This window comes from Salarias fasciatus, chromosome 7, assembly GCF_902148845.1.
Source record: "Salarias fasciatus chromosome 7, fSalaFa1.1, whole genome shotgun sequence".
NCBI lineage: Eukaryota > Metazoa > Chordata > Actinopteri > Blenniiformes > Blenniidae > Salarias > Salarias fasciatus.
The window spans coordinates 14,960,273-14,982,083 of NC_043751.1; the positions used below are offsets into that span (position 1 = coordinate 14,960,273).

The window sequence follows — 21,811 nt, forward strand, 5'->3', positions numbered from 1 at the left end:
GCGTGGTCGCCTTTAACAATTGTGGTACTTTGTAGAAGAAGGGTTTGGACACCTGCACATGATCCCTCTTTTAACCAAACATGAAGGTTTTTCTGGCTGTTTAACAAAATGTTAATATAAACTTTAAAAGATAAAATGAGCAAACATCCTGAATGACCATTAGGAGACACATGGAGCTTGAACAGATGGAAAGAAAGCTGCTGAGATGTGATGCTGTGGGTGCAGATGTTGTCTATTTCCAGGCGCGTTTCTTACCTGTTCTCGTGAGTGAGGCGCACTCTGGAGGTTAATGTCCTCAGCGGCTCGCGCACAGATTTCCAGCCGGTTCTGCCCGCGTGTCCACCGGGCCCCGGCGCGGAGCCGGAGCCGCTGCGCTCCATCAGTCCTCCGCCGGGTCCAGACCCCATCCTCCGTCTCCTCCGTCCTCCAGCTTGTGGCTCTCCTGCAGCCTGCGCGCCTCCTCCACGCGCTGACACCCCGCTCCGCACTGACGTCACGGCGCGAGCGGGCCAATCACGCCAATCGCAATCACAGCGTTCGGTGGCGCCAAAGATCCTCTCACCTCAGCAACACGTCTCACTCCTCCCTGCTTTTCTATGACACTATCCTCCCCAGACTACAGCTAATACAATACAACATTTTTTATTTCTTACTTGGAACAAATCTTCTTTGCAGTAATTCTTACTTAAAGTCTGTTTATTTTTCATTTTAAAAAGTGCCACATTGTACAGAACATGCATCTGTGGGATGAGCTGAATGTGAGGCTGCCAATGCTGATGGAGAATGGTAAAAAAATCAGACATTGCTTCAAAAATGAAGTGTTAATAGCGTGTTTTCAGTGACTTCGCAAGAGGAATATTAGTGTACTACATGGTTAAAATCTGTTCAGTGTCTTTTCATCACACAGTGTTGTGTAGGGATGTGTGGAGAGGTTACCCTAGAACTTCTTGGACCACTAAGCATAGCTGTGTAGATGTGCTCTAGTTCAGACCCTTTCATTCAAACCCAGTGAGGCCTGATTATGTTAACATCAGTGCACTGTGGATGCCACGGCATCAATCTTAGGACCCTTTGTTCCTCTTTACGATGCAGTTAATTCTTGTTAAAACTGTATATCCTGCATATTTGAAGTGGGTGCAGAATAAATTTAGAGTCAATAAGATGTCTTGGTAACATTGTATTACACCAGCCCAAAACTTGAGCACAGTACAACAAAATACATGTTCACCCCCACTTTCCACAGATACACGCAGCTCTTTTCAGCATCTCACCATATATCCATCCATCATCCTTTCAAGAACCCTCAGACTGAGTTTTATCATTACAACATGCACAATTCTACAGACTTTCTGGGCTTCTAGTTCATTCCTAACAGAGGCCAATGTATTCTGTAATTTGAAAATAAGTAGTTAGACACATCTAAATATTTCATGAATTTGATGATTTGTGCTTGTTCTTGTTACAGTACAGTGGTGCCGCTCACTTTGCATTAATCACATTAATGTATAACTTCAATGTATTTCATGATAATTACATCAAAAGTTGGTCCAGTGTCCTATTACTCATATGATATAAAACATTTGTCATTTTAAACAAAGTTTATCCATCCATTTGCCAGATTGTACCACGTTAGTATTTTTCCCCCTACTGCCTTTCTGCACGTATCCCCAACCCTGAAATCACATACACACACCCCTTTGTAATTAAAAAAAAAAAAAAAAATTGCTGAATAAAATGAATTTGCTCCTAATACCGTTCACAAGGCTGTAGGACGGAGTGAGAGCTCCTGATCAATAAATAAATGAGCTTCAAGCTCTGAGGCGCTCGTGATTAGTGTGGGAAATGAACAGGAGGGCCCACTGACACTGATGCAACATCAGTTCCCTCCAAAACCAGAGGACAAGATTCTTTAATGTTGTAAAATTACACATGGAGCACTGATTATTTATAACATTTGCTGAATGCGTGTCACAGTTTATCTTTGCAGCAATTAGAAAGAAAACATTATACAACATGAAGAAATTAAACTTTCTCTTCTCTGCATTTAACCCCCAAACCATCTAATAGCCATTTATTCCCTAAATGTTTCTTTTGACCTGTGATGACTGGCTTCTTTAAATGCTGAATTCTTTTTGAATGTATAATTTTGCTAATTAGGTTGGGATATACAGCACATTGACTGGTATTTAAGTTGAACTGGAGCCTGTGCTGATATAATTGCTGGTCAAATTGAAAGCTTTATGCAATAAAGTGTCATATATGGAAATGCTTAAATAATCATAACTTCCTTGTTGATTTTCTGCTTTTAAAACATTTCTAATCCTTCTATTTTTGAGTGATTTTTGCTCTGTAGTTGTTTTTTAACCTAACGGTATGCTCCAAAGTGCAGACAACAACCTGTTTACACAGTAAATACACCATTTCTTGAGATTTTAGCCATCTAAATTCTTCCAAAAAAATGTGACTACATATAGGGAGCTCAATTAACAGGAGAACATGTAAATGCACTTAAGTTTTATTGACACATTGTTTTGCTCAGCGCATGGGAAACACGTCAGGTACATAGTCTGAAACAAAAGCATAAAGAAGGCACAAAAAAAGTAGGAAAAACAAGGCATCTTTGTATCGAGTGTCCACAAGCGCAGCAGAGAGGATGTACACCTCCAGGAGTCAACTTTTAAAGAATCCCAAAGATGATGTCTGGCTGAAAGAAAGGATATAACCAAAACTTTAACAAACAGTGACATGTTAGCAGGACAACAGCACGTGCTAAATTATGCACTGAATCACTCACACGCTGCAGGAGGAGCTGTCTCGTCAAAGAGCTCTTGTCTGGAGGCTGGTGGTCCTGCTCTGCTGCCTTACACCGTAGATAACCATAAAGGTTAGCCACTTGGAGGGAAATACTAGCCACCACCAGAGACTGGGGAGGAAAGAGAAATGCAGTTAAAAAATAAACGAATAGAAAATTATGTCTCAATTCAAGCAACATGCATCTCACCAGCCATTTAATCTTCAAGGAGAAGAGAGATGTGAAGAAGAAGAAAGTCCAAATAAGAGGACAAATGATGAGACCAAGCCAAAATATCCTTGCCTCTACTTCTGTCCCGATGGTGCTATCTCGTGATGTCTGCATATCCAGAATCACCACATTCCAATGTTAATATTACTCAAAATGATCATCCCACTCACACAAAAAATGGCACACAGATTTTTTTTTTTTTTTTTTTTTACCTTTTTGGCCTCGAACACCCAGAGGCTCCTTCCATCCTCATCAATCTGATTCCACCAGCGCAGGCCCACCAGCAGCCGGCCTGTCACGTTCTGAAACAACGCAAATGAGAATCATTGAGTTATAACAATTAATGTAGCAACATAAATCAACAAAACAGGGAGGATAACAGCCCCACAGAAGCCTGACTCTCACCTTAACCGACCAGAAGTCGAAAGAGAGCAGAGTGATAATCAGGACAAAGCATGATGAGAAGTTCTTGCTGATCCAGTCACACAGCAAGTAGATGACAATGGCACCCACTCGGAAGAAAAGGTGAAAAAAGGAGGCCAGGGGGTGTCTGAAATCACAAGAGTTGATGAACACGATGCCCTAACATGTCAGAAATAAAAAAATAAAAAAAACCTGAAAAATGAATCGAAAAAACCTATTTTATGTGACTGAAATTCAAATTATACAATTTATCCGAACTATGTGATAATAAAGTGCTTTGAATAAAGGATTTTTAAAGCTAAATATGTAATTTACTCTGTGTGTGTGTGTGTGTGTGTGTGTGTGTGTGTGTGTGTGTGTGTGTGTGTGTGTGTGTGTGTGTGTGTGTGTGTGTCTGAACTGCTCCAAAAAGCTCATAAAGAGTAGCCAAGTAGTGTCACTGTCAACATAACATTGTTATTATTATAATGTTATCTTCTTATCTTATGACATATAATGAACATTTCCAGGTCTTTCTCATAAGCTTCTGGTACCTCTTTCTTTTATTTCAGTATACCATTTCGCACGCCAAAACTCTCTCACCCAAATATTCTTCGATTTTGATATTGGTTCCTTGAATTCTCACTGACAAGACGACTCAAAGATATTCCAGTGCTAAATTGTTTTTGGTATTATTGTTGTCTAGCCAGAACGTTCATTGAATACTAAACTTGATCTTACACACATGGTTGATGAGTTTACTCTTCAAAATAGTCACATATTTCCAGGAATTTAACTCCTCAGTCGCTACCTGCAGGATGATCCTTGAACCATGGTTTAAAACTAGGATGGTGTCTTTGTCAGTGGTAACATCTTTCTTTATGTTCTGCTGTTCCATCAGTCCAAACGGCCCCTCTGTATTCTATTGAATCCATAAAGCTCTACAAATAAATTGAAAACTTTAACATTTTTATTGCAAGTGCATGTCAACTTCTATTCGTCAGCAGATTTTTTACACATTTCTGCGCACCTGGAAATATTTGTGGCCTTTCTAGTACCGTGACACTTTTTAACCTGACTTTTCAAGATATTGAAATGATTGTTTCAGTTTGTGATAAAGTTTATTTAACTTTGCCACCAGCTTTAACAGCTGTATACTTATCAACAGTGGAAGGTGAACATTTCAAAATCTTTGAATATCCTACAGAGTTGATCAGTTTTGATTGAAAATGACTACAGAACTTGTCTTGTTATGTTGAAATTTGATGTAGGGATTTAATGTGATTTAACAATAACTTCCCTCACTAATATGGAAACAGTCTCAACCATTTTGCACAACTGGAAGTATTTATTAATTGTAAGTCAGTATTGCAGTGGACCTGATGAGTGCACCTCTCCGCGCCCTCTCCTGCTCGTCTGCAGCATAGTCCAGCTCCACATCCTCGGTGTCATCCGCCATCGCCTGTGAGAGAGCAAAAACACCGCAGCGTCACAGGCAGTCCACGCCACTGGAGCGTAACACGACGCATGTAAATTCGAAATATGAAGAGCAAGTCGATAATAGCCACGTTTCACAGTGATACGTGCTCATATTTACCAGGCTCCTCTGAAGGGAAGCTGTGCAGAGACCGGCCGGTGTTGCAGTGAAATATGACCGACTGGCTCCTCTTTCACATCCACATTACTGTATTTTTAAGGGAAATGCGTCTCTGCCTCCTACAATTTTTCACGGTTACAAAGGGAAAAAAAAGTATTTTACTTCTTTTTTTAAAAGGTGGAATCTTTGTTTTAATGTTAATAAGAAGACAACCATTTTTTTCTTCGACGAATCGAGCATGGGACGAAAAAGCGACCGCGGCAGGACTCGAACCTGCAATCTTCTGATCCGAAGTCAGACGCCTTATCCATTAGGCCACGCGGCCACATCTTACAGATAAATACGTCATACTTTGATTTTTATTGATGTACAGACACAATCTCACTGGCTTTTTATTGCTCGTTTAGTCTTCCCTATGCGCTGACTGAGTTTTTATGCCTGGTTTGGTTGTCCCTATGCTGAGTGCTGAAAGGCATGTGTCTCTGCATTCGCTATTCCGGTTAGGACGCACGGTGAAGAGTCATCCAGACCACACGGCGGCGCTGGCCCTCTGATTTGCCATGTTCTCCAACCCCGTGGACAGTATGACAAGGTATGTGCTGTGGAGTGACTTAAAACCTGTTTTCCCGGTAAACTTCTCTTTTAACTAGCTACATGCTGTACGGCGTACGTTTACGTTATCGCGTTATAATAAGATGACCTGGTTAACATATCTTGAACATGCAACATTAGCGCTACATGTTAGCTTCGCCAACAAATGTTAGTAAACACAGATCATGAGGTTGTTGATGTAGCAGCTACAGTAATGTGGAAAACCAAAGCAGCTACTCTTCTCCCTCTGTGAAATGATGCTGACTGTTATTCAATGCTCCAGCTGTTGTCTATTGTTGATTTTGAAGTTATAACATAACTTTTTTTAATGAGTCTAACTTACCTGAATGAAACAGTGCATGTGACAGGCAAGCATGTATGCATGGATACATCCATATAATCTATATAACTGAAGGAGAACAAGCATGGATTTAAACTCCTGAATATATGTGAATTGCTTTCACGCTTCATTGGACTCTATCGTGTGTTCCTTACCTTGTGCCCTGTCCCAGTCTGTATCTTCATTTGCATAACGTTTTAGACCTAGACTGAAGAAAGTGAGCTCCAGATAAGATAAGATCAGATGTGTGTGTATCTATCTATCTATCATGTCAAACTCTTTCTGTCTCCATCTCTTTCAGCCTCCTCGAGGAGTCCCGATGACGTGATGCTGCATTTGTTGCGCTGTCCTCTGCAGAGGACTGTAGTCTCTCTACGATGGAGGGGGCTGCGCGCCCTTTACTCCACGGAGCCCCGCTCGCTTCAGGGCGAGGACACCACAGAGATCCGCCTGAACCCCCTTAACATCCAGATGCTGTCCAGAAATCTCCACGAGCAGGTCTTTCGAGGGCAGGAGCCAGAATACAGAGAAGAAGATGTCAAGCGCAGTATCAGGCACTTGCAGAGACACCAGCTGTGGGGGAAGGAAGCGTCCCTGCTGCCTGATGTTGAGCTCAAACTTCCACAAATGTATGGCAAAAACATAGATGAACACTTTCGTATCTTAGCTCAGAAACAGAGCCTCCCCTATCTGGAGGCTGCCAGCAAGCTGCAGCAAGCTGGCCTACCAGCCCTGCCTCAGGAATGGAGCTGGGAGGTGGGATGGACTCGGTATGGGACTGATGGAAGCTGTCAGAAAGTAGATTTTCCAGAGGAATCTGCTCTCGTGTTTGACGTGGAGGTGTGCACAACAGAGGGACAGTGTCCCACTCTGGCTGTTGCTGTGTCCCCAACCAACTGGTGAGTGCTTTACCAAAACTCCAAAGATCATGTAAAAGCAAGGAATTTTGTGTTTTGCTCATTTCTTATTTGAGTTGTTTTTATTTGGCTGCTATCATTATTCTCGGACTACATACTGAAAGCACAGCGGAGTTATGATTGTAATGTAATGTTGCTGTTTTCTAGGTATTCCTGGTGCAGTAAACGCCTGATTGAGGAGCGATACACCTGGTCAAACCAGCTGACCCTCGCTGACCTCATCCCGCTAGAGACCCCGTTTAACTCTGCGCGCCCTCCAGGGGGTCAGTGGAAGGAAAGGCTCGTGGTGGGCCATAACGTCAGCTTCGATCGCTCTTTCATTAAGGAGCAGTATCTGCTAAAGGTTGGTATTCTAAAAAAATGTATATTCTCATGGATACTGGATGAGAGGAAAGAGACCGTGCATTTTACATGTTACTTTGTTGTCCTTCCCTTAAGGGATCAAAGGTGCGCTTCATGGACACAATGAGCTTGCACATGGCGATCTCGGGGCTGACAGGCTTCCAGCGCACACTGTGGATGGCCAACAAGTTGGGTAAAAAGAGGGGCGTTCAGGAGGTCAAAGCACATCTCAAGAAAACTGGACAGAAAAGAGACGGACCAATGGTTTGTGTACTTTTTAGACTACAGTATTCCCACATTGTGCATTCTGAGTAGTATTTGGTTTTTATGGAACCTTTATCAGCATGTGATGTTTTTGCTCATAGGTAGGCTCCTGGGACTGGGTAAACATCAGCAGCATTAACAATCTGGCTGACGTCCATGCGCTGTATGTGGGAGGGCCGCCGCTGCAGAAGGAAGCCCGAGACATCTTTGTGAAGGGAAGCATGACGGATGTCAGGAACAACTTCCAGGTCAGAGGTTCAGGGTGAAGTACCTGTAGTTCCTAATGGGCATTTGCAGGTTTTCTAGCTATTTAGTATTTTTGTGAGAAGTAGTTGTGCAAAATAAATGTGCATTTGCTGCCACCTACAGGAGTTAATGAGGTATTGCGCCATGGACGTTCAAGCCACACATGAGGTCTTCACTGAGCAGCTCCCCCTTTTCATGGAGAGGTCAGTAAAGCCATGCCAATAAATATTCTTTAATGAATCTTACTGCACAGAGAAAATTCATCATAGTTGTGTGTTGTTTACACGTAATGTAACGTTTCCTCCTCTGTTGTGTAAGATGTCCTCATCCAGTGACGCTTGCTGGGATGCTGGAGATGGGTGTGAGTTACCTGCCAGTCAATCAAAGCTGGAAACGATACCTGGAAGATTCTCAGGACGTTTATGACGAGCTGGAGAGAGAGATGAGGAAGTCTCTCATGACTTTAGCAGACGATGCCTGTCAGCTCCTTCAGGACGACAGGTACTGACACGGTGACCCGAATCCTACCGCGTCGTGTTATTCGGCGTTATTCTTACAGTAATGTGTTCAAAGGGAGATAGGTCTGCTATTAGTTTGTGAAAAACAATCATTTGGTTTGTGTGTCTCATTGAAGATACAAGGACGATCCCTGGCTTTGGGATCTGGAGTGGGATGTGCAAGAGTTCAAGCAGAAGAAAGTTGCAACCAGCAAGAAGAAAAATGCCAAAAAAGCAGCTGAAACGAAAACTGCTACTCCTCTCCCAGAGTGGGAAGAAGGTGGAGGAATATTTAGTTTTCCTATTGAAACATTTCTCCTTAAATCACTTTTCAATTTGTGCCGTTCTGAAGCATTGTGAGAAGGATGGTGATAACATCAGTGCTACATTAGACCCAGGCCCACCCACCGAGGAGGAGATGGCCGGCCCTGCCGCCAGCAGACTGGCCGTGGATAAGCTGAAGGAGACGGTGAACCGACTTCCAAAGAGAAGACAGCATCTGCCAGGACACCCAGGGTGAGCTGGTTGCCCAACGCCACTCAACCGTCCAGTTTTAATTACCAAATCAGTTTCCTCTCCCAGTTCGCATACCTTTTTCCTCGTCTCCCAGGTGGTATCGTAAGCTGTGTGAGAAGATGTCTGACGAGGAGAGCTGGTCGCCTGGAGCCAGCCTCATCAGCCTGCAGATGAGACTGACCCCCAAGCTGATGGGCCTGACGTGGGACGGCTTCCCGCTGCATTACACCGACAAACACGGGTGGGGGTATCTGGTGCCTGGACGCAGGGATAATCTGAACCTGCAGGAGGAAAACACGGGGCCTGTCTGTCCACACAGGTACGTGATAAAAGTTCAGATGCGGTAAGATCCGATCTTAGTGTGACATACATGACTGATTATTTGTTTTACCCGTTATAGCAGTATGATGTGTGTATTTACAGCTTTGTTCTGTTTTGTAGAGCGATTGAGAGTGTTTACAGAGAGTATTGTGAGCAGAACAGTAAGGGACAGCCTGAAAATCTGGACTCCAGCCCTGCAGAGGACCTCAACTGGACGGACAGCGCAGTGTGGCAGAAGGTGCAGAGCATGCTTATGGTGTAATACGGCTCAAGTATTGTGGTGTTTCAACTGAGATTTTCATGTATTCTAATGAAAAATGGCATTCATCTTAATGCTCAGACAAGCAGCTGTGATTTTATTGGGTGAATATTATTATTCTAGTCTAAAGTATGAACTTGTGAAATTAGGAAAATTGGTTTTAAAGACTTGTAAATATTTTAGAAAAAAAAGAAAAATTATCAGCAAACATTATTTTTAGTTACTGTTTCTGCCTTCATGCCTATAAGTTGGCTCAAGTATTATGGAAGATGGATAAAAGTGCTGTTTATTAATAAAAAAAATGTTGAAGACACATTTATTTCTCCTGCCGTTTCAGGTGGAGGAGTTGAGCTCGGTGGAAAGTCTGGCAGAGGAAAATGGAATCAGAACGACGCAAAGTGTGCAGAAGAAGAAAAAGATGGTGAGCAAACTGTTTATGTTTATATATTTACTATGCATGTCTACGTGTATAAATTAGTATCCCAGTCCTTGTTGTTTTACCGTGCAAAGCTCCTTATCTTGGTCACATCGTGTTTTTCTTGTTCACTGTCATTTGCTGTACGTTGTGTTTTGTATTGTTCATTCACAGCCTGAAGACCTTCATCGTGTTGAGGACCAGAGTCACTGTCCTCATCATGGAAACGGACCTTACAATGATGTGGATATTCCAGGTTGCTGGTTTTTCAAATTACCACATAAGGTGAAGAGAAGCTGCTTTGCTCGCTCTGAATGATCTGTATGAACCACACGCTTTCACAGTTTCACTGGAAGTTTTGCGTTTCCAGGATGGTAATCACAACAACGTCGGCAGCCCCTTCTCGAAAGACTTCCTGGCTAAGATGGAGGACGGTACTTTGAGAGCAGGGAGGGGCGGGACCAACGCCACGCGAGCTCTGGAGATCAACAAGATGATGTCCTTCTGGAGGAACGCCCACAAACGTATTAGGTGACCGCCAGTTCCCACCCATAGAGCCACTGCAGCTGAAGTCATTAAAGATGTGTGCATTTTTTTCGTCTCCTCCTGGTCAGTTCTCAGATGGTGCTGTGGCTCCGAAAGGGAGAGCTTCCTCGCATCGTCAGCAGGTATATTACGGGTAGTTTTGCGTCTGGTTATCTGTCACAAAGCAGAGAGTTTTCATCGCTGGATGTGAAAATCTGTCTCCCAATAGGCACAAAGAGTTTGACGAGGAGGGCCAGTACGGCGCCATCCTACCTCAAGTGGTCACCGCTGGAACGGTGACGCGGCGAGCCGTGGAGCCAACATGGCTGACTGCCAGCAACGCTCGGGTAGGAGTCAGTACAGAGAGTCTCAAATTACTGAGGTTTCTCACACAACATTAGACTTGTGGCTTTTCACTTCACTCTCAACAATAAGACTCTAAATACTCAACAAACATTTCATGTTCGCGTTTCGTGCTGCCAGCGGGACCGGGTGGGCAGTGAGCTGAAGGCCATGGTGCAGGTCCCGCCCGGATATCACCTGGTGGGAGCAGACGTGGACTCTCAGGAGCTGTGGATCGCCGCCGTGCTCGGAGAGGCGCACTTCGCTGGCATGCACGGTGAAAGATGCTCCCTTTGCTTCTTGTTCAGTTCTGGATATTATATAAGCGCAACGATGGCGACGGTTTATTTCACGCTCCTGTGCTGCAGGCTGCACGGCGTTCGGCTGGATGACCCTCCAAGGAAAGAAGAGTCAGGGCACAGACCTGCACAGCCGCACCGCGGACACCGTGGGCATCAGCCGAGAGCACGCCAAGGTCTTCAATTACGGCCGCATCTACGGCGCCGGGCAGCCCTTCGCCGAGAGACTGCTCATGCAGTTCAACCACCGCCTCAGTCAGACAGAAGCTGCCAGCAAGGCCCGGCAGATGTACGCCTTAACAAAGGGTTTACGCAGGTAACCTCAAGAGGTTTTAATGGTTTGTGACCGAGTTGGGTTTGAATATTTAGGTGATAATTGTGAGTTCTGTTCCTGAATCGTTTGAAAGATATCACCTGTCAGAGGATGGCGAGTGGCTGGTCAGCGAGCTGGGTATCGACGTGCAGAGGGAGGAAGATGGGAGCATCTCTCTAGAGGAACTGCGAAGGATCTCAAGACTGGCCTCACAAAGGTGGGGGAACATTTCAGAGTTAACCCAGCACCCACGATAAACGCCACTCTCTTTCCTCTGTGGACACGTTCTCTCGTATTTTCTCCCAGCTCTCGGCGGAAGAGGTGGGACGTCGTCGGCAAACGGGTGTGGGCCGGAGGCACCGAGTCGGACATGTTCAACAAACTGGAGAACATCGCTCATTCGGCTCAGCCGGCCACTCCTGTTCTGGGCTGTAGGATCAGCAGAGCTCTGGAGCCCGGCGCCGTCAAAGACGAGGTGGGACTGTTACTCTGGAATTGTATTAAACAAATCTTTAAATCTGGAAATGTCAATGATCAAGTGATAATTTTTCATCCGTTACATGCGTTTGTTCATATTTCTTTCGCCAGTTCATCACCAGCAGAGTCAACTGGGTCGTCCAGAGCTCCGCGGTCGACTACCTCCACCTGATGCTGGTGGCCATGAAGTGGCTCTTCGAGGAGCACAGCATCGACGGCCGTTTCTGCATCAGCATCCACGACGAGGTGCGCTACCTGGTCCGCAGCGAGGACCGCTACCGAGCCGCTCTGGCGCTTCAGATCACCAACCTGCTCACGAGGTGGGCTGACGGCCGAGTTCTCCTCTTTACAAAAAATGCCTGCTTTTCCTGATTTCCTGATTCATCCCCCCCCCCCCCCCCGCAGGAGCATATTCGCTCACGCGTTGGGGATGCAGGACCTGCCTCAGTCGGTGGCTTTCTTCAGTGCGGTTGACATTGACCAGTGCTTGAGGAAGGAGGTCACCATGGACTGCGTCTCTCCGTCCAATCCCACCGGTATGGAGCGGCGCTACGGCCTGCCACCCGGTGAGTCCTCCACCTCCTCAGCCCGCACAGAGCATGATAGTTAAATGTAGTGCTTGAAGTCAGGAATTGTAGAGATGTGCATTTATTATTTCTAGATTTTTATATCAGACAAAAAGCAACACAGGTCAAAGTGAATGAAAGACAATCGGCTTAATCTAAAGCAAAACATCTGGTGAAGCTCTGCTGTAAATATCTTATATTTAATTATATGATCCACATCTTTTTGGAACCAAATAGTCATGCAGTAGACTCAATCCTTAAAGAAATAATGACACAATATGTAACTGTGACAATTTAAATGTCAGTTTAGCAGAACTGTATCTAACATATGTATTTCTTTAGCATAAAGTGAACCGTTGGAACTGAAATGAACATTTAAACAAAGTGTGCAAACTTTCTTTAGGCGAGGCTTTGGACATCTACCAAATCATCGGCATCACCAGAGGATCTCTGAACAAAGGAAGATGAGAGGACGGCGGCAGGTCAACGTCATGGAGAGGTTTCAGACGTGGGACTGCCGGGTGAACTCCCAGCTGCTTCGGCTCACTGCCTCCTCTTCTTGTGTTTGGGTTCCTGTGTCTCCTCGGCGTCCTGCGACTCCGCCGGCTGAGAAGTGGAGCGAGAAGTGATCGGCTATTATCAAACTCAAACCATGAGGAGAAATATTTTCACCAAAGGAGGAAAACACTTCCGACAGTGAATTGGAGAACTGGGAATTGGGAACTGACCTCCTGACTGTCGTCCTGCTCCCGCAGGGCGGCGTCCAGAGTAGCCGCGTTGATGCGGAAATCTCTGGAGGTGCTCAGCTTCATGTACTGCATCAGATTAACCTGAACACACACAGACGGAAGTGTGAAACACCCGATGACTCTGCATGAGTAACGTACAGTTAAGTTTTAGCAGAAGCGGTTTGTGTGGTTTGGCTGACACCAACCTTGGCTTTCTTTGAGAGAGTGATGAGATACTTCTCATACTGTTCGATGCTGAAGATCAAGTTGGGGATGGCTTTGGTGTCACGCAGAAGTTTTGCCTGAATGGGTTCATTAAACATATCTGTTTGAATTTGGGACTCCTGTATATTATTATTATTACATTTATAGAAAAGATAAGCATCCTTACTGAGGCGGCAACGTTAACTTCAGTCTTCCTCTTTTTCTTCTTGTCATCTGATCCTCCGCTGAACTCTCCACTCTGACAGAAGAAAATGAGCTTAAAACCGAAACGCGTCGAGAGGAAACTTAACTTCCAGACAAAACAAAACTTCACTGCTGTACCTGTGCGTACGTGATGAAGGCGTAGCACTGCGGCGTTAGGTGGGAGCCAGATAATTTCACCTGCACATAAATCACTCGGGTTTACAGTGACAGTCGATAGAAAAACCCTCCACAAAACTGAAAACAAGCACTCAGTCTTACCAGCTTCTCAAAGCGAGCTGGCAGAGCTCCATGCTTGCCGCCACACACCTGGATGTACTGAAACACACGGGGGGAGAAGACATCAGACTAAAATGCGTCTGCATCCTCACTGAGATGTGCGAAGGAACACACACGCACGTATTTAACCAGGGTGGTGAGGATGGTGTAGGTGCGCGTCAGGGCTTTCAGCAGCGCGATGGTGGAGTTTCCCAAGGGGAGGGCCGTCTGCACCAGCTCGTTCAGGGCCGTCAGCAGGGTGCCGAGCTGCAGCGCCGCCGCTTTCTGCGCCGGGTCCTGCTGGGCGGCGCCCTGCGTGGTCTCAGCTGCACGCCGGGACACAAGTTTAGTGAAACTCTCTATCAGTCCGGCCCAGCACGAGCGCAGAAAGACCGCTTACCAGCGTCCGACTTGTCGGAGGCTGCCAGACTTTTCTGTCTGGAAATGAGCCAGTCCACCTCATCCAGCACTCTGTCAGCCTGGGACAGGACCAGCAGCTGCGACAAGAGATTAAAATGATGAAGGGGAGCGCGGTGAGAAAAAAAAACACCACAGGCTGTAGGTGTCACGACAGATCTGTGGGTAGAAGAGGCAACGCTCACTGCTGCTGTTGTAGCGGTTTTCGTGTTGACGATGGCGAAATGAGACTGTTCCTCCACCTCCACGTCCTGATTATAGAGAAGGAAACGCAGAGTGAAAGAAATTTCTGCTGTAACAAGTCCCGTCCTTTCTATTTGTTCAAACATATCAAGACAAGATAAATTGATTGGGATGTAAAACTCAACGAAATGTGAAAACAAATGGTGAGATATACATCAAAGAAGTGAGGCCCAAGTGAGCAAATTATTCTGCGATTCTTTTTTCTATATGCTGATGCACTGCTTGCACTCCGGATAGTGTAAAGAGTTACCTGATCGATGTCTCCCAGATGGCTGTGAATGTCTTGGCAGAGCTCCAGCAGCAGACTCACGGGACTCTTGTAGAGCACGTGAAGGTTGAAGAGAAGTGAGAGCTGGCCCTTCGAGAACGCAATATCCTCTGAAAGAGTCGAGAAAATTCATTTTAGAAGACGCATGGCTGCATCTGGCAAAGAGCAACTTAAAGCAGAGCGGCGGGGGCAGGAGGCAGCCCGGGGTCCGCATGGCGTCACTCACCAAAACTGGTTTCTTTGCAGATTTTCACCGTCCACGTGATCATCTGGACAAACTGTCAGATAAAATACAGAAATGTTAAAAGGACAAGCTAAAACAGTTCTCATTCCTGAATGAGACGAGAGTTCACGCACCTGTTGGGAGGAGGGATCCAGCTGGCGAGAGAGCACGCTCAGGATGCTGACCAGCAGCTGAGCTTCTTTGCTGTTGAAGTCGTCCTCAGCTCCACTCAGCTGAGAGAACAGCGCCCTCTTTGATGGGGAAAGGAAAAACATTTTATTGGACTGATTCTTTCCTGTACTTAAATCAATTCAAGGCATTTATGTGACATTGCGATTTTCATGAAACTAAACTGTTAAAATAAAACGGCCATCAATGCTACTGAGCCCCTGGGATGTAATCACAGCAGGAGTGTTTCTATATGGACAAAGTCATGTCTGCAGAAACATACCTGAAACTGACGGATGTAAAAGTAGGTCATCTCTGAAACACCGCCGCCATCCTTCTGCTTGCCATCATCATCATCATCGTCATCAGCGATATCTGTCAGTAAAAAAACAAAAAACAAAAAAAAACATGAAATATGCTGAATTCCTGCATTTTTTTTGCAAAATGGAAGTGAGTTTTGCAGTTTGCGTCTGACCCATGGTGGAGAGGAGCTGGGTCATCTTGTCGGGGTGGCGCTGCTGGCAGGTTGAGAAGATCCTGAGCAGACCCTCCAAACAGAGCTGAGAAAAGCTGCTGCGCTTCTCTTTCCTGGCTACCTCCTCCACCACGCCGGGGCTGTTTGTGTATCGCCACATCAGCACACTGGGATCGCAATGAGACAGAAGAGAAGTGACTTTTTACCCGCTACAAACTCAAACAACTCGAAGGCCAAATGTGGGGAGCGTGGATACACTCAAAAGCGGTGCGATTCATTCCCACCTCGTCATGTCGCAGAGGAAGCGGAAGGTTTTTTCTGTGCTCTGCCCGTCTGGACCGTCCGTGTGTCCAGATTCCTCCAGCTGTTGGATCTTCTGTATGGCCACGCTGACTGCGTAACGCTGAAATTCTCCACTTGAGCGAAGCACGGACAGGGCCTCCTCTCTGCTCTGAGAATTATCCCTAGGAAGAGAAAAAAACAACTCCCTGAAATCCATCCGTCATTTCCGATTGCATCTGCAGATGTACAGATCGTATGAAATGTAATACAGAATCACACTGTGTTACTCAAATACCTGAAGAGCACAGTGACCAGAGTGGAAACGAAGCCCATCGAGAGCAAACTGCGGGCTGTTTTGTTTGACGGTGTTCGACCTTTCCCAGATTTCTCCTTCAGGATCTCAGACAGCTTGTGATAGCGATGAAACAGCTCAAGAAGCTCCTCGAAGGCATTTTTGCTGCAGGACATCGAAACAAATACGTAACAAAACTTGGAAAAAAAATAAAATAAAAACACTTTTGAAACACAGTGTAAGAAGAGAAGTGAGTGTGTTACCTGTAGTTGGCTTTGTTGAAGTTGTACTCCATGAGGACCTCGTATAACCCCATCACCAGCACAGCGTAGATGTTGTTCTTCACTCCAACACTGGAGGCAAGTGAAAACTCTGCCGACTTATCCTGATCACCACAGACAAAACGAATAAACCTCCAGACAACATTTCCAGTGCCACAATTCTAAACACCAGAAAGCGCAGAGGAACCAACTGTGAACGCAGACTTTTATTTTATAAATACAGACCAGTTCAAAGTCTTCCAGCTCGCTCTTGATCATGCGCCTTGTCGTGCTCTCCAGAATTGTCTGCAAGTCCGACTGATATCCGTCCTCCTCTTCATCGTCGCTGTCATCGGGACTGGCTGACTTTTGCATGTTTTGCAGAAACAGCAAACACTGCACAGTGCAGCTCACCAGGTGTGCCTGGAACAGAACAAATACCAAAGTATTTAAATACATTCAGCTGCAAAAAAAAAAAAAAAAAGGAAATCAATCTGTGCTGTTCAGATGGGAGTACCAGGGGCTCCTGGAGAAAGACTTGGTCTCCATGAGCGGTGATGCACGGCTCCAGTTTCACCGGGGGCAGCAGGTCTTGTTCAGGTTCGTAGTATCTTTTCAGCTGGAGATACAGACACTTGAAGTGCACCTCTCAAACCGACCGCCATATAGAACGCAGCATGTTAGGAGAGCACAAGCATACCTGGGAGAAGAGGGTCTGCATTATGGAGCTCGCCAGCTGAGAATTGCGACGAAGGACATCGTAGAAACCCTGAGAAGTGTTACAACAATCACACAAAGTTGAACTGTGATGCAAAAACAGCAGCACTCTGACCAGAATGTTTTAAATAAGCCAGTGAATGTGACAGAGAGGAAATCGTCCGACCTCGTAGAGCATGAGGCGCACGTCGGCCTGCTGGCCGAGGCAGCGGCGCAGGCTGCTGAGGATCTCCAGGCAGAACGCCTCATTGGCAGCAGAGTTGTACCGAGAGTGAACGTCCACCTGGACCTATTGCGAAGGTTCAAAGGAGAGAGTAATCGCCGACTGATCCAAGCAGCGTGCATCCCCAAGCTCCACTGCAGAACGCGTGCAGATGAGGACCGAAGCCGTTACCTGGCTGGAGGAGATGGACTGGCTGCACTGACTGGAAGCCAAGCTGCCCAACACTTTGAAATTCTTCAGCAGCAACAGGAAACCCGTCACTGCAGACTTCCTGCCATCCAAATGGCTATGGGATCGAAAACAGTGATGAGGAAGAAATTTAGTTGACATTTTGAACATAACTGAATTAAAAGCAGCAAAACTCTGGTTACAAGTTTTCTTTCCTAACTGAGGAGCATGTCAGCGCTTACCTGGAAAACATGGCTTTGCGAAGAACTAAAATCAAGGCATCTTTCAGGGACATGCTGACCTTGAGAAGCGGCTGGAGAAACAGGGAAGATCTGATTAATCAACAAAGTCCTTCTACGACGTCCAAAGCATCTGTCTGTGAAACTACCTGGACCGCTTTCAGCAGACCCTGAACCGTGGACAAGGGCAGGTATGACAGGTGGTCAAATGTCTCTGTCAGCTTGCAGGATGACTCCAAAAGGATCATGGGAGCGGACGTCACGATGTCAGAAAAAAGTTCTGAGACAAAAAAAAAAAAAAAAGGAGTTACTACAATATGACAGTCAAATTAACTCTCAGACTAATTTCACGGCTGTATTACCTAAGTAGTGACTGACTGGGGAGGCTGACTTTGTGACAAGTCGGTTTAAGACCTGCTCCAGTATCTCGCCTCTGACTGGCTCGTGCACCTGTCGCAGACGGACGCAGACACAAAGTCAGTATGAATCGTTTACAGTGTGGCGATCGGATGAAAACAAAACGTCACCTTGAAGCCCTGAAGGAGCACCTGTCCTCCGAGCTTACAGGCCAGCTGAGCAGGGGTCCGGGCGACCGTACCGGACGCCTCTGTTGCTTTTCCAAACGGCCCGGGTTTGGGTCCAAACGCATCCATGAGGAAGAAGCCCAGCTGCACCAGTCCTTGAGTGACATGGTCCCATCCAAACACACTAGAAACAAACATTTAATGTGCATTTTCTTTATTAAACAGAAATTCAGTTACTGCAACAAATTAAAGCTACTATTTCAATTTTTCCCCACCATCACACAGAAATATAAAACCATCACTTTGAAGGTTTTATGAGAAACATCAAATGTCTTATCTGACGACCAGTCCAGGGTGTACCCTGAACTCGCCCTCAGCCAGCTGGAATTGGCAACGGTAAGACGAGAGACAGAAACATCTTATCACTCCGACCTGTTCTTGACTGTGTCCACTATCATTTGGGCCACACTGCAGTGTTTTGGCACGATGTCCTGCAAGAACTTTGAGCCCTGCCGCAGCTGATCATCCTTGAAGCTCTTGATGATCGCCCCCTTCAAAAGGTCAAACACCTACCCAAAACAGAAAATAAGAAGAGAAATGTCTTAAGGGGGAAAAAAAATACAATGAAACAAGATTCAAACAAGCACAGGAAGAATAATCACCTGCTCTTCGTAACGCTGGATTCGAGCCACTGAGAGCAGCAGGGCAGCGCTGAAAGGACACAGGTCCCCATAGGAAGTCTGCAGAAGTGCAGTCGAGATTAATGGAAGACAAAACATCACAGATAGAGAAGATGTGTAAAAACAGAAAACGGACAAATCAGAAATCTATTTTAAAACCTTGAAGCTTTTTAGGAATTCTCTTCCAAGCTCATGGTCGAGTCTTATGGCGAAGACTATGTGGAGGATGACAGTGCCCTCCACGTGCCTGAGCTGGTCCTGTGGAATCGACTGGACCTCCAGATCCAGGCTCCTGAGGAAGGGACAGCAGAAAAGAAACTATTAGTGGAATTCAGAGTGAACAAAGTATACTAAAATTCTGTTTAAATCCCTCACTCTTCTTGTTTCTGCTCCTCCTCCTGGCGAATGTCTTGCTCTTTAAAATAAGCGATGATTCCATCCAATACTTGTCTCTTACAACCCTGGAAGTGAATAACAAAAGCTCACTAAACAGAGGTAAAAGTTGATCACCACAGCCTTGAATCAACATGCTGTCTGGAACACACCTTTGCAGATAACAGAAGCAGCTGGTAAACCAGTGGAGGGATCTCCTGCAGATCTAACTTGGTGAACATCCGCAGAACCTTCTCCACTACAAACTGCAGCTCCTCGGATGACAGAGGCACATCTCTACAATGAGACACATTACAGAACATAAACAAACAAACAACAAAAGGGGAGAACACTAGAATAATTAAACTGAACTGTGCCAGAGCATTAGAGATGTCACCTGAACATGGTCGTCAAGTGGATAACACACTGAGGGTCCCATCTACAGAAAATGAAGAACAAACAAACTTATAGCAACTAAAATGTGTAATCTCTGAAACTTCCAGGAAAAAGAAGCACAACACTGTCCATCCATCTCTGAAATGTAACGTTAATGACGTGCTCTTACCTGCTGGAACAGAGGGTGTTAATCAGCTGCTTCTTATATTCTTCACCACTGAGTTCCCCTACAAAATATAACATGTTGTCATATTAAAAAAAAAAAAGGGTCACCTTCCAGATTGTATTTACATATTTACTGGGGCTTTTGGAGGAGGGTTACCTTTGCCATAAGACAAGGCTTCACAGGCTGTGAGTGCAGTGAGGACCGTGGGAAAAAGCTCCCAGGATTTCCCACTGCCTTTTTTCCCGGCTTTGATGGCATCAACAAAAAGAGACGCCAGTTGTATGAGCGATGGTCCGGATAGTGTATGAGTCTGGGTTTAAACCAAGAAGTCAAAGAATTAGACACACTGGAAACGTGAATGAAGAGGAAAAACTCAGCAGCGTGATGCTGATTTTACCTCCAGCATCAGCAGTCCAATGATATCAGCAACCACGTCGGCCTGAAGGTCCCCGGACTCACACAGAGGGATGAGGTGCTCATACAGGGCCAGTCTGCGTGTTGACCCTTCACTGGTGCTGGCTGGAGAGCCTGAACAACAAACAAGACTCAAACTAGGTTTTACCAGTTCTGCACATCCCGTTTGACATTATACATCAAATATAAATAAGAGATCTGGCTGTTCAGCACATTAACACCTGAGTACACAAACCTTTAAATATGCCTTTTATCACGGCACAGACATTCTTGCCTTTTAGGGCGCTGTTTGTGATCACAGTGAGGAGCTGGGAAGCAGATTAACACAAGAAGAGAGGAAAAACACCGGATAAGTAAGCACATCTGGATTTACTGCACTTTACAAAAAATCTTATTTTTCCCCTACTACACTGACTTCATGAGAGAAACTTACCTGGTCATTTGAAAGAGAGGACAGGTACTTCTGAAGTTCAGCAGTGTTGTCTTCACCTGACAGGGAGACGATTTTATCAGGTTCTGCCCTCATGATCCAGACAGCGGGTAAAGCACTCAGTAAGTCCCACGAGCTCAGCTGTGTTGTTACTTTTACGTCTTTTTGTTTTCTGAACAGCTTAGTCCATAAAGCTCGTGAGCGTCCGATGTGTTGCTTTCATAATATTTAGCAAATTTCCCGCGTGCAGCCTCTTCCGGTTTTGTTACAAAGTTGCCATGTTCTACTCATAGTTACTCTACTGAGCCACATTCCGTTTAAAAGAGCAATAAGCTAAAGATTATTACATTTGACGAGATGATAATTGAAGGTGTGCAGTAAGATATCCCACTATGTGATTGTCAAACGGAATATTTCGTTAAAAACCTTGATTTCTTGAGCCATGTCAACAACAGCGTACCAGTGCATGGGTTGCCAGGTTGGTGACACCCTGGTGCAGTTTTCAAGTTTTCTATTTACTTTCTTTTCTACAATCGACTCTAATTGAGTGTACTTGCTAGTTTATTCGTTATAAAACTACATAAGTAATGTCGTGTGGTACGTACTGTGAAAATGTCGCGTTTAGGCCTTCAAAGCTTTCAAAGCAGCAAAGACTGTGAATATATGGTATTGCTGACTAGACTGGCTGGTGTAATGTATAGACGACTCGAAATAAATTAACCCTAAAATCCATTACAATTTATGGAAATATGTTCAATCAAATCTGATTTCAGTACAAAATAGTGATGTGTGCGGGCCAGTGGCGCAATGGATAACGCGTCTGACTACGGATCAGAAGATTCTAGGTTCGACTCCTGGCTGGCTCGTCTCACTTTTTTGATTGGAACGGCGCACACAAACTTTAGTTTCTCGGTTCGATCCCTCACTCGCTCGACTCGTTTTTTTCAATTCGAACAGTACACAAACCTCTCACTCTCGACTCGTTCGGCTCTGCTGCGACTCCTTTTTTTTACGGGATGGCAAACTAGATTTACAAATATGAACATTAAGCACAATCATTCGTTTGCAGATGTAAAATATTAATTCTTGAAGATATATTGTCTTGGTAACTTGCTATCAATTCTAATGGTAAGAAAATTCAAGCATTCACTTTGTTGTTTGGGTGTTTTGTAGTCACTGATAAAGTCGACA

The 21,811-nt window shown here is 45.2% G+C and overlaps 3 protein-coding genes and 2 non-coding genes across 6 annotated transcripts; 2 read left to right on the forward strand and 3 right to left on the reverse strand.

Moving 5' to 3' along the window:
• Positions 1 to 2,498: 2,498 nt before the first annotated feature.
• LOC115392042 (Golgi apparatus membrane protein TVP23 homolog A-like) lies at positions 2,499 to 10,996 on the reverse strand. The gene is made up of 8 exons (XM_030096543.1): positions 10,990 to 10,996; positions 5,022 to 5,030; positions 4,804 to 4,886; positions 3,428 to 3,572; positions 3,235 to 3,324; positions 3,002 to 3,130; positions 2,795 to 2,923; positions 2,499 to 2,704 (listed from the first exon to the last, which is right to left on the reverse strand). The coding sequence occupies exons 3-8, from the start codon at positions 4,881 to 4,883 to the stop codon at positions 2,678 to 2,680; spliced, it is 600 nt and encodes a 199-aa protein (XP_029952403.1). The 5' UTR covers positions 4,884 to 4,886; positions 5,022 to 5,030; positions 10,990 to 10,996; the 3' UTR covers positions 2,499 to 2,677.
• Positions 5,274 to 5,346, reverse strand: trnar-ucg (transfer RNA arginine (anticodon UCG)). The gene has a single exon. It is a non-coding gene; the product is annotated as a tRNA-Arg (tRNA).
• polg (polymerase (DNA directed), gamma) lies at positions 5,593 to 13,307 on the forward strand. 2 transcript variants are annotated; one of them, XM_030096534.1, is made up of 23 exons: positions 5,593 to 5,613; positions 6,254 to 6,851; positions 7,017 to 7,212; positions 7,308 to 7,475; positions 7,577 to 7,723; positions 7,845 to 7,924; positions 8,040 to 8,222; positions 8,356 to 8,498; positions 8,611 to 8,734; positions 8,829 to 9,053; positions 9,176 to 9,293; positions 9,652 to 9,735; positions 9,904 to 10,014; positions 10,100 to 10,260; positions 10,344 to 10,397; positions 10,484 to 10,601; positions 10,738 to 10,873; positions 10,965 to 11,211; positions 11,303 to 11,425; positions 11,515 to 11,683; positions 11,797 to 12,005; positions 12,091 to 12,251; positions 12,655 to 13,307. In XM_030096534.1, exons 2-23 carry the CDS (start codon positions 6,280 to 6,282, stop codon positions 12,717 to 12,719), a joined length of 3,594 nt encoding a protein of 1,197 aa, XP_029952394.1. In that variant the 5' UTR covers positions 5,593 to 5,613; positions 6,254 to 6,279; the 3' UTR covers positions 12,720 to 13,307. The 2 variants fall into 2 exon arrangements, with proteins under 2 accessions (XP_029952394.1, XP_029952395.1); XM_030096535.1 differs by lacking the exon at positions 5,593 to 5,613 and adding an exon at positions 5,634 to 5,650.
• On the reverse strand, positions 12,717 to 20,852 carry fanci (FA complementation group I). Its single transcript, XM_030096533.1, has 37 exons — positions 20,624 to 20,852; positions 20,426 to 20,498; positions 20,174 to 20,304; positions 19,933 to 20,086; positions 19,780 to 19,837; positions 19,612 to 19,653; positions 19,388 to 19,511; positions 19,218 to 19,303; positions 19,002 to 19,134; positions 18,825 to 18,902; positions 18,595 to 18,731; positions 18,166 to 18,346; positions 18,001 to 18,088; positions 17,788 to 17,918; positions 17,642 to 17,712; positions 17,403 to 17,517; positions 17,175 to 17,297; positions 16,992 to 17,060; positions 16,809 to 16,910; positions 16,538 to 16,714; positions 16,295 to 16,416; positions 16,035 to 16,196; positions 15,742 to 15,921; positions 15,458 to 15,624; positions 15,266 to 15,357; positions 14,949 to 15,065; positions 14,818 to 14,869; positions 14,574 to 14,701; positions 14,266 to 14,331; positions 14,064 to 14,160; positions 13,805 to 13,989; positions 13,667 to 13,723; positions 13,526 to 13,585; positions 13,371 to 13,442; positions 13,186 to 13,281; positions 12,980 to 13,081; positions 12,717 to 12,857 (listed from the first exon to the last, which is right to left on the reverse strand). Exons 1-37 carry the CDS (start codon positions 20,714 to 20,716, stop codon positions 12,795 to 12,797), a joined length of 3,984 nt encoding a protein of 1,327 aa, XP_029952393.1. The 5' UTR covers positions 20,717 to 20,852; the 3' UTR covers positions 12,717 to 12,794.
• Positions 20,853 to 21,413: 561 nt separating this feature from the next.
• trnar-acg (transfer RNA arginine (anticodon ACG)) lies at positions 21,414 to 21,486 on the forward strand. Its single transcript has one exon. It is a non-coding gene; the product is annotated as a tRNA-Arg (tRNA).
• Positions 21,487 to 21,811: the final 325 nt, after the last annotated feature.

What these genes read in the sequence shown, in the direction of transcription:
- LOC115392042 (XM_030096543.1), bottom strand. Translation starts at nt 4,883, where the DNA reads ATGGCGGATGACACCGAGGATGTGGAGCTGGACTATGCTGCAGACGAG. An exon ending in GGGTGTTCGAGGCCAAAAAG is followed by an intron (nt 3,131 to 3,234) that starts GTAAAAAAAAAA and finishes CTGGATATGCAG; the next exon opens with ACATCACGAGATAGCACCAT. An exon ending in GACAGCTCCTCCTGCAGCGT is followed by an intron (nt 2,705 to 2,794) that starts GTGAGTGATTCA and finishes CCTTTCTTTCAG; the next exon opens with CCAGACATCATCTTTGGGAT.
- polg (XM_030096534.1), top strand. Translation starts at nt 6,280, where the DNA reads ATGCTGCATTTGTTGCGCTGTCCTCTGCAGAGGACTGTAGTCTCTCTA. An exon ending in ACAGCGCAGTGTGGCAGAAG is followed by an intron (nt 9,294 to 9,651) that starts GTGCAGAGCATG and finishes CTGCCGTTTCAG; the next exon opens with GTGGAGGAGTTGAGCTCGGT. An exon ending in AACGCCCACAAACGTATTAG is followed by an intron (nt 10,261 to 10,343) that starts GTGACCGCCAGT and finishes CCTCCTGGTCAG; the next exon opens with TTCTCAGATGGTGCTGTGGC.
- fanci (XM_030096533.1), bottom strand. Translation starts at nt 20,716, where the DNA reads ATGAGGGCAGAACCTGATAAAATCGTCTCCCTGTCAGGTGAAGACAAC. An exon ending in TTTACATCCGTCAGTTTCAG is followed by an intron (nt 15,066 to 15,265) that starts GTATGTTTCTGC and finishes TCCCCATCAAAG; the next exon opens with AGGGCGCTGTTCTCTCAGCT. An exon ending in CCTTCATCACGTACGCACAG is followed by an intron (nt 13,443 to 13,525) that starts GTACAGCAGTGA and finishes TTCTTCTGTCAG; the next exon opens with AGTGGAGAGTTCAGCGGAGG.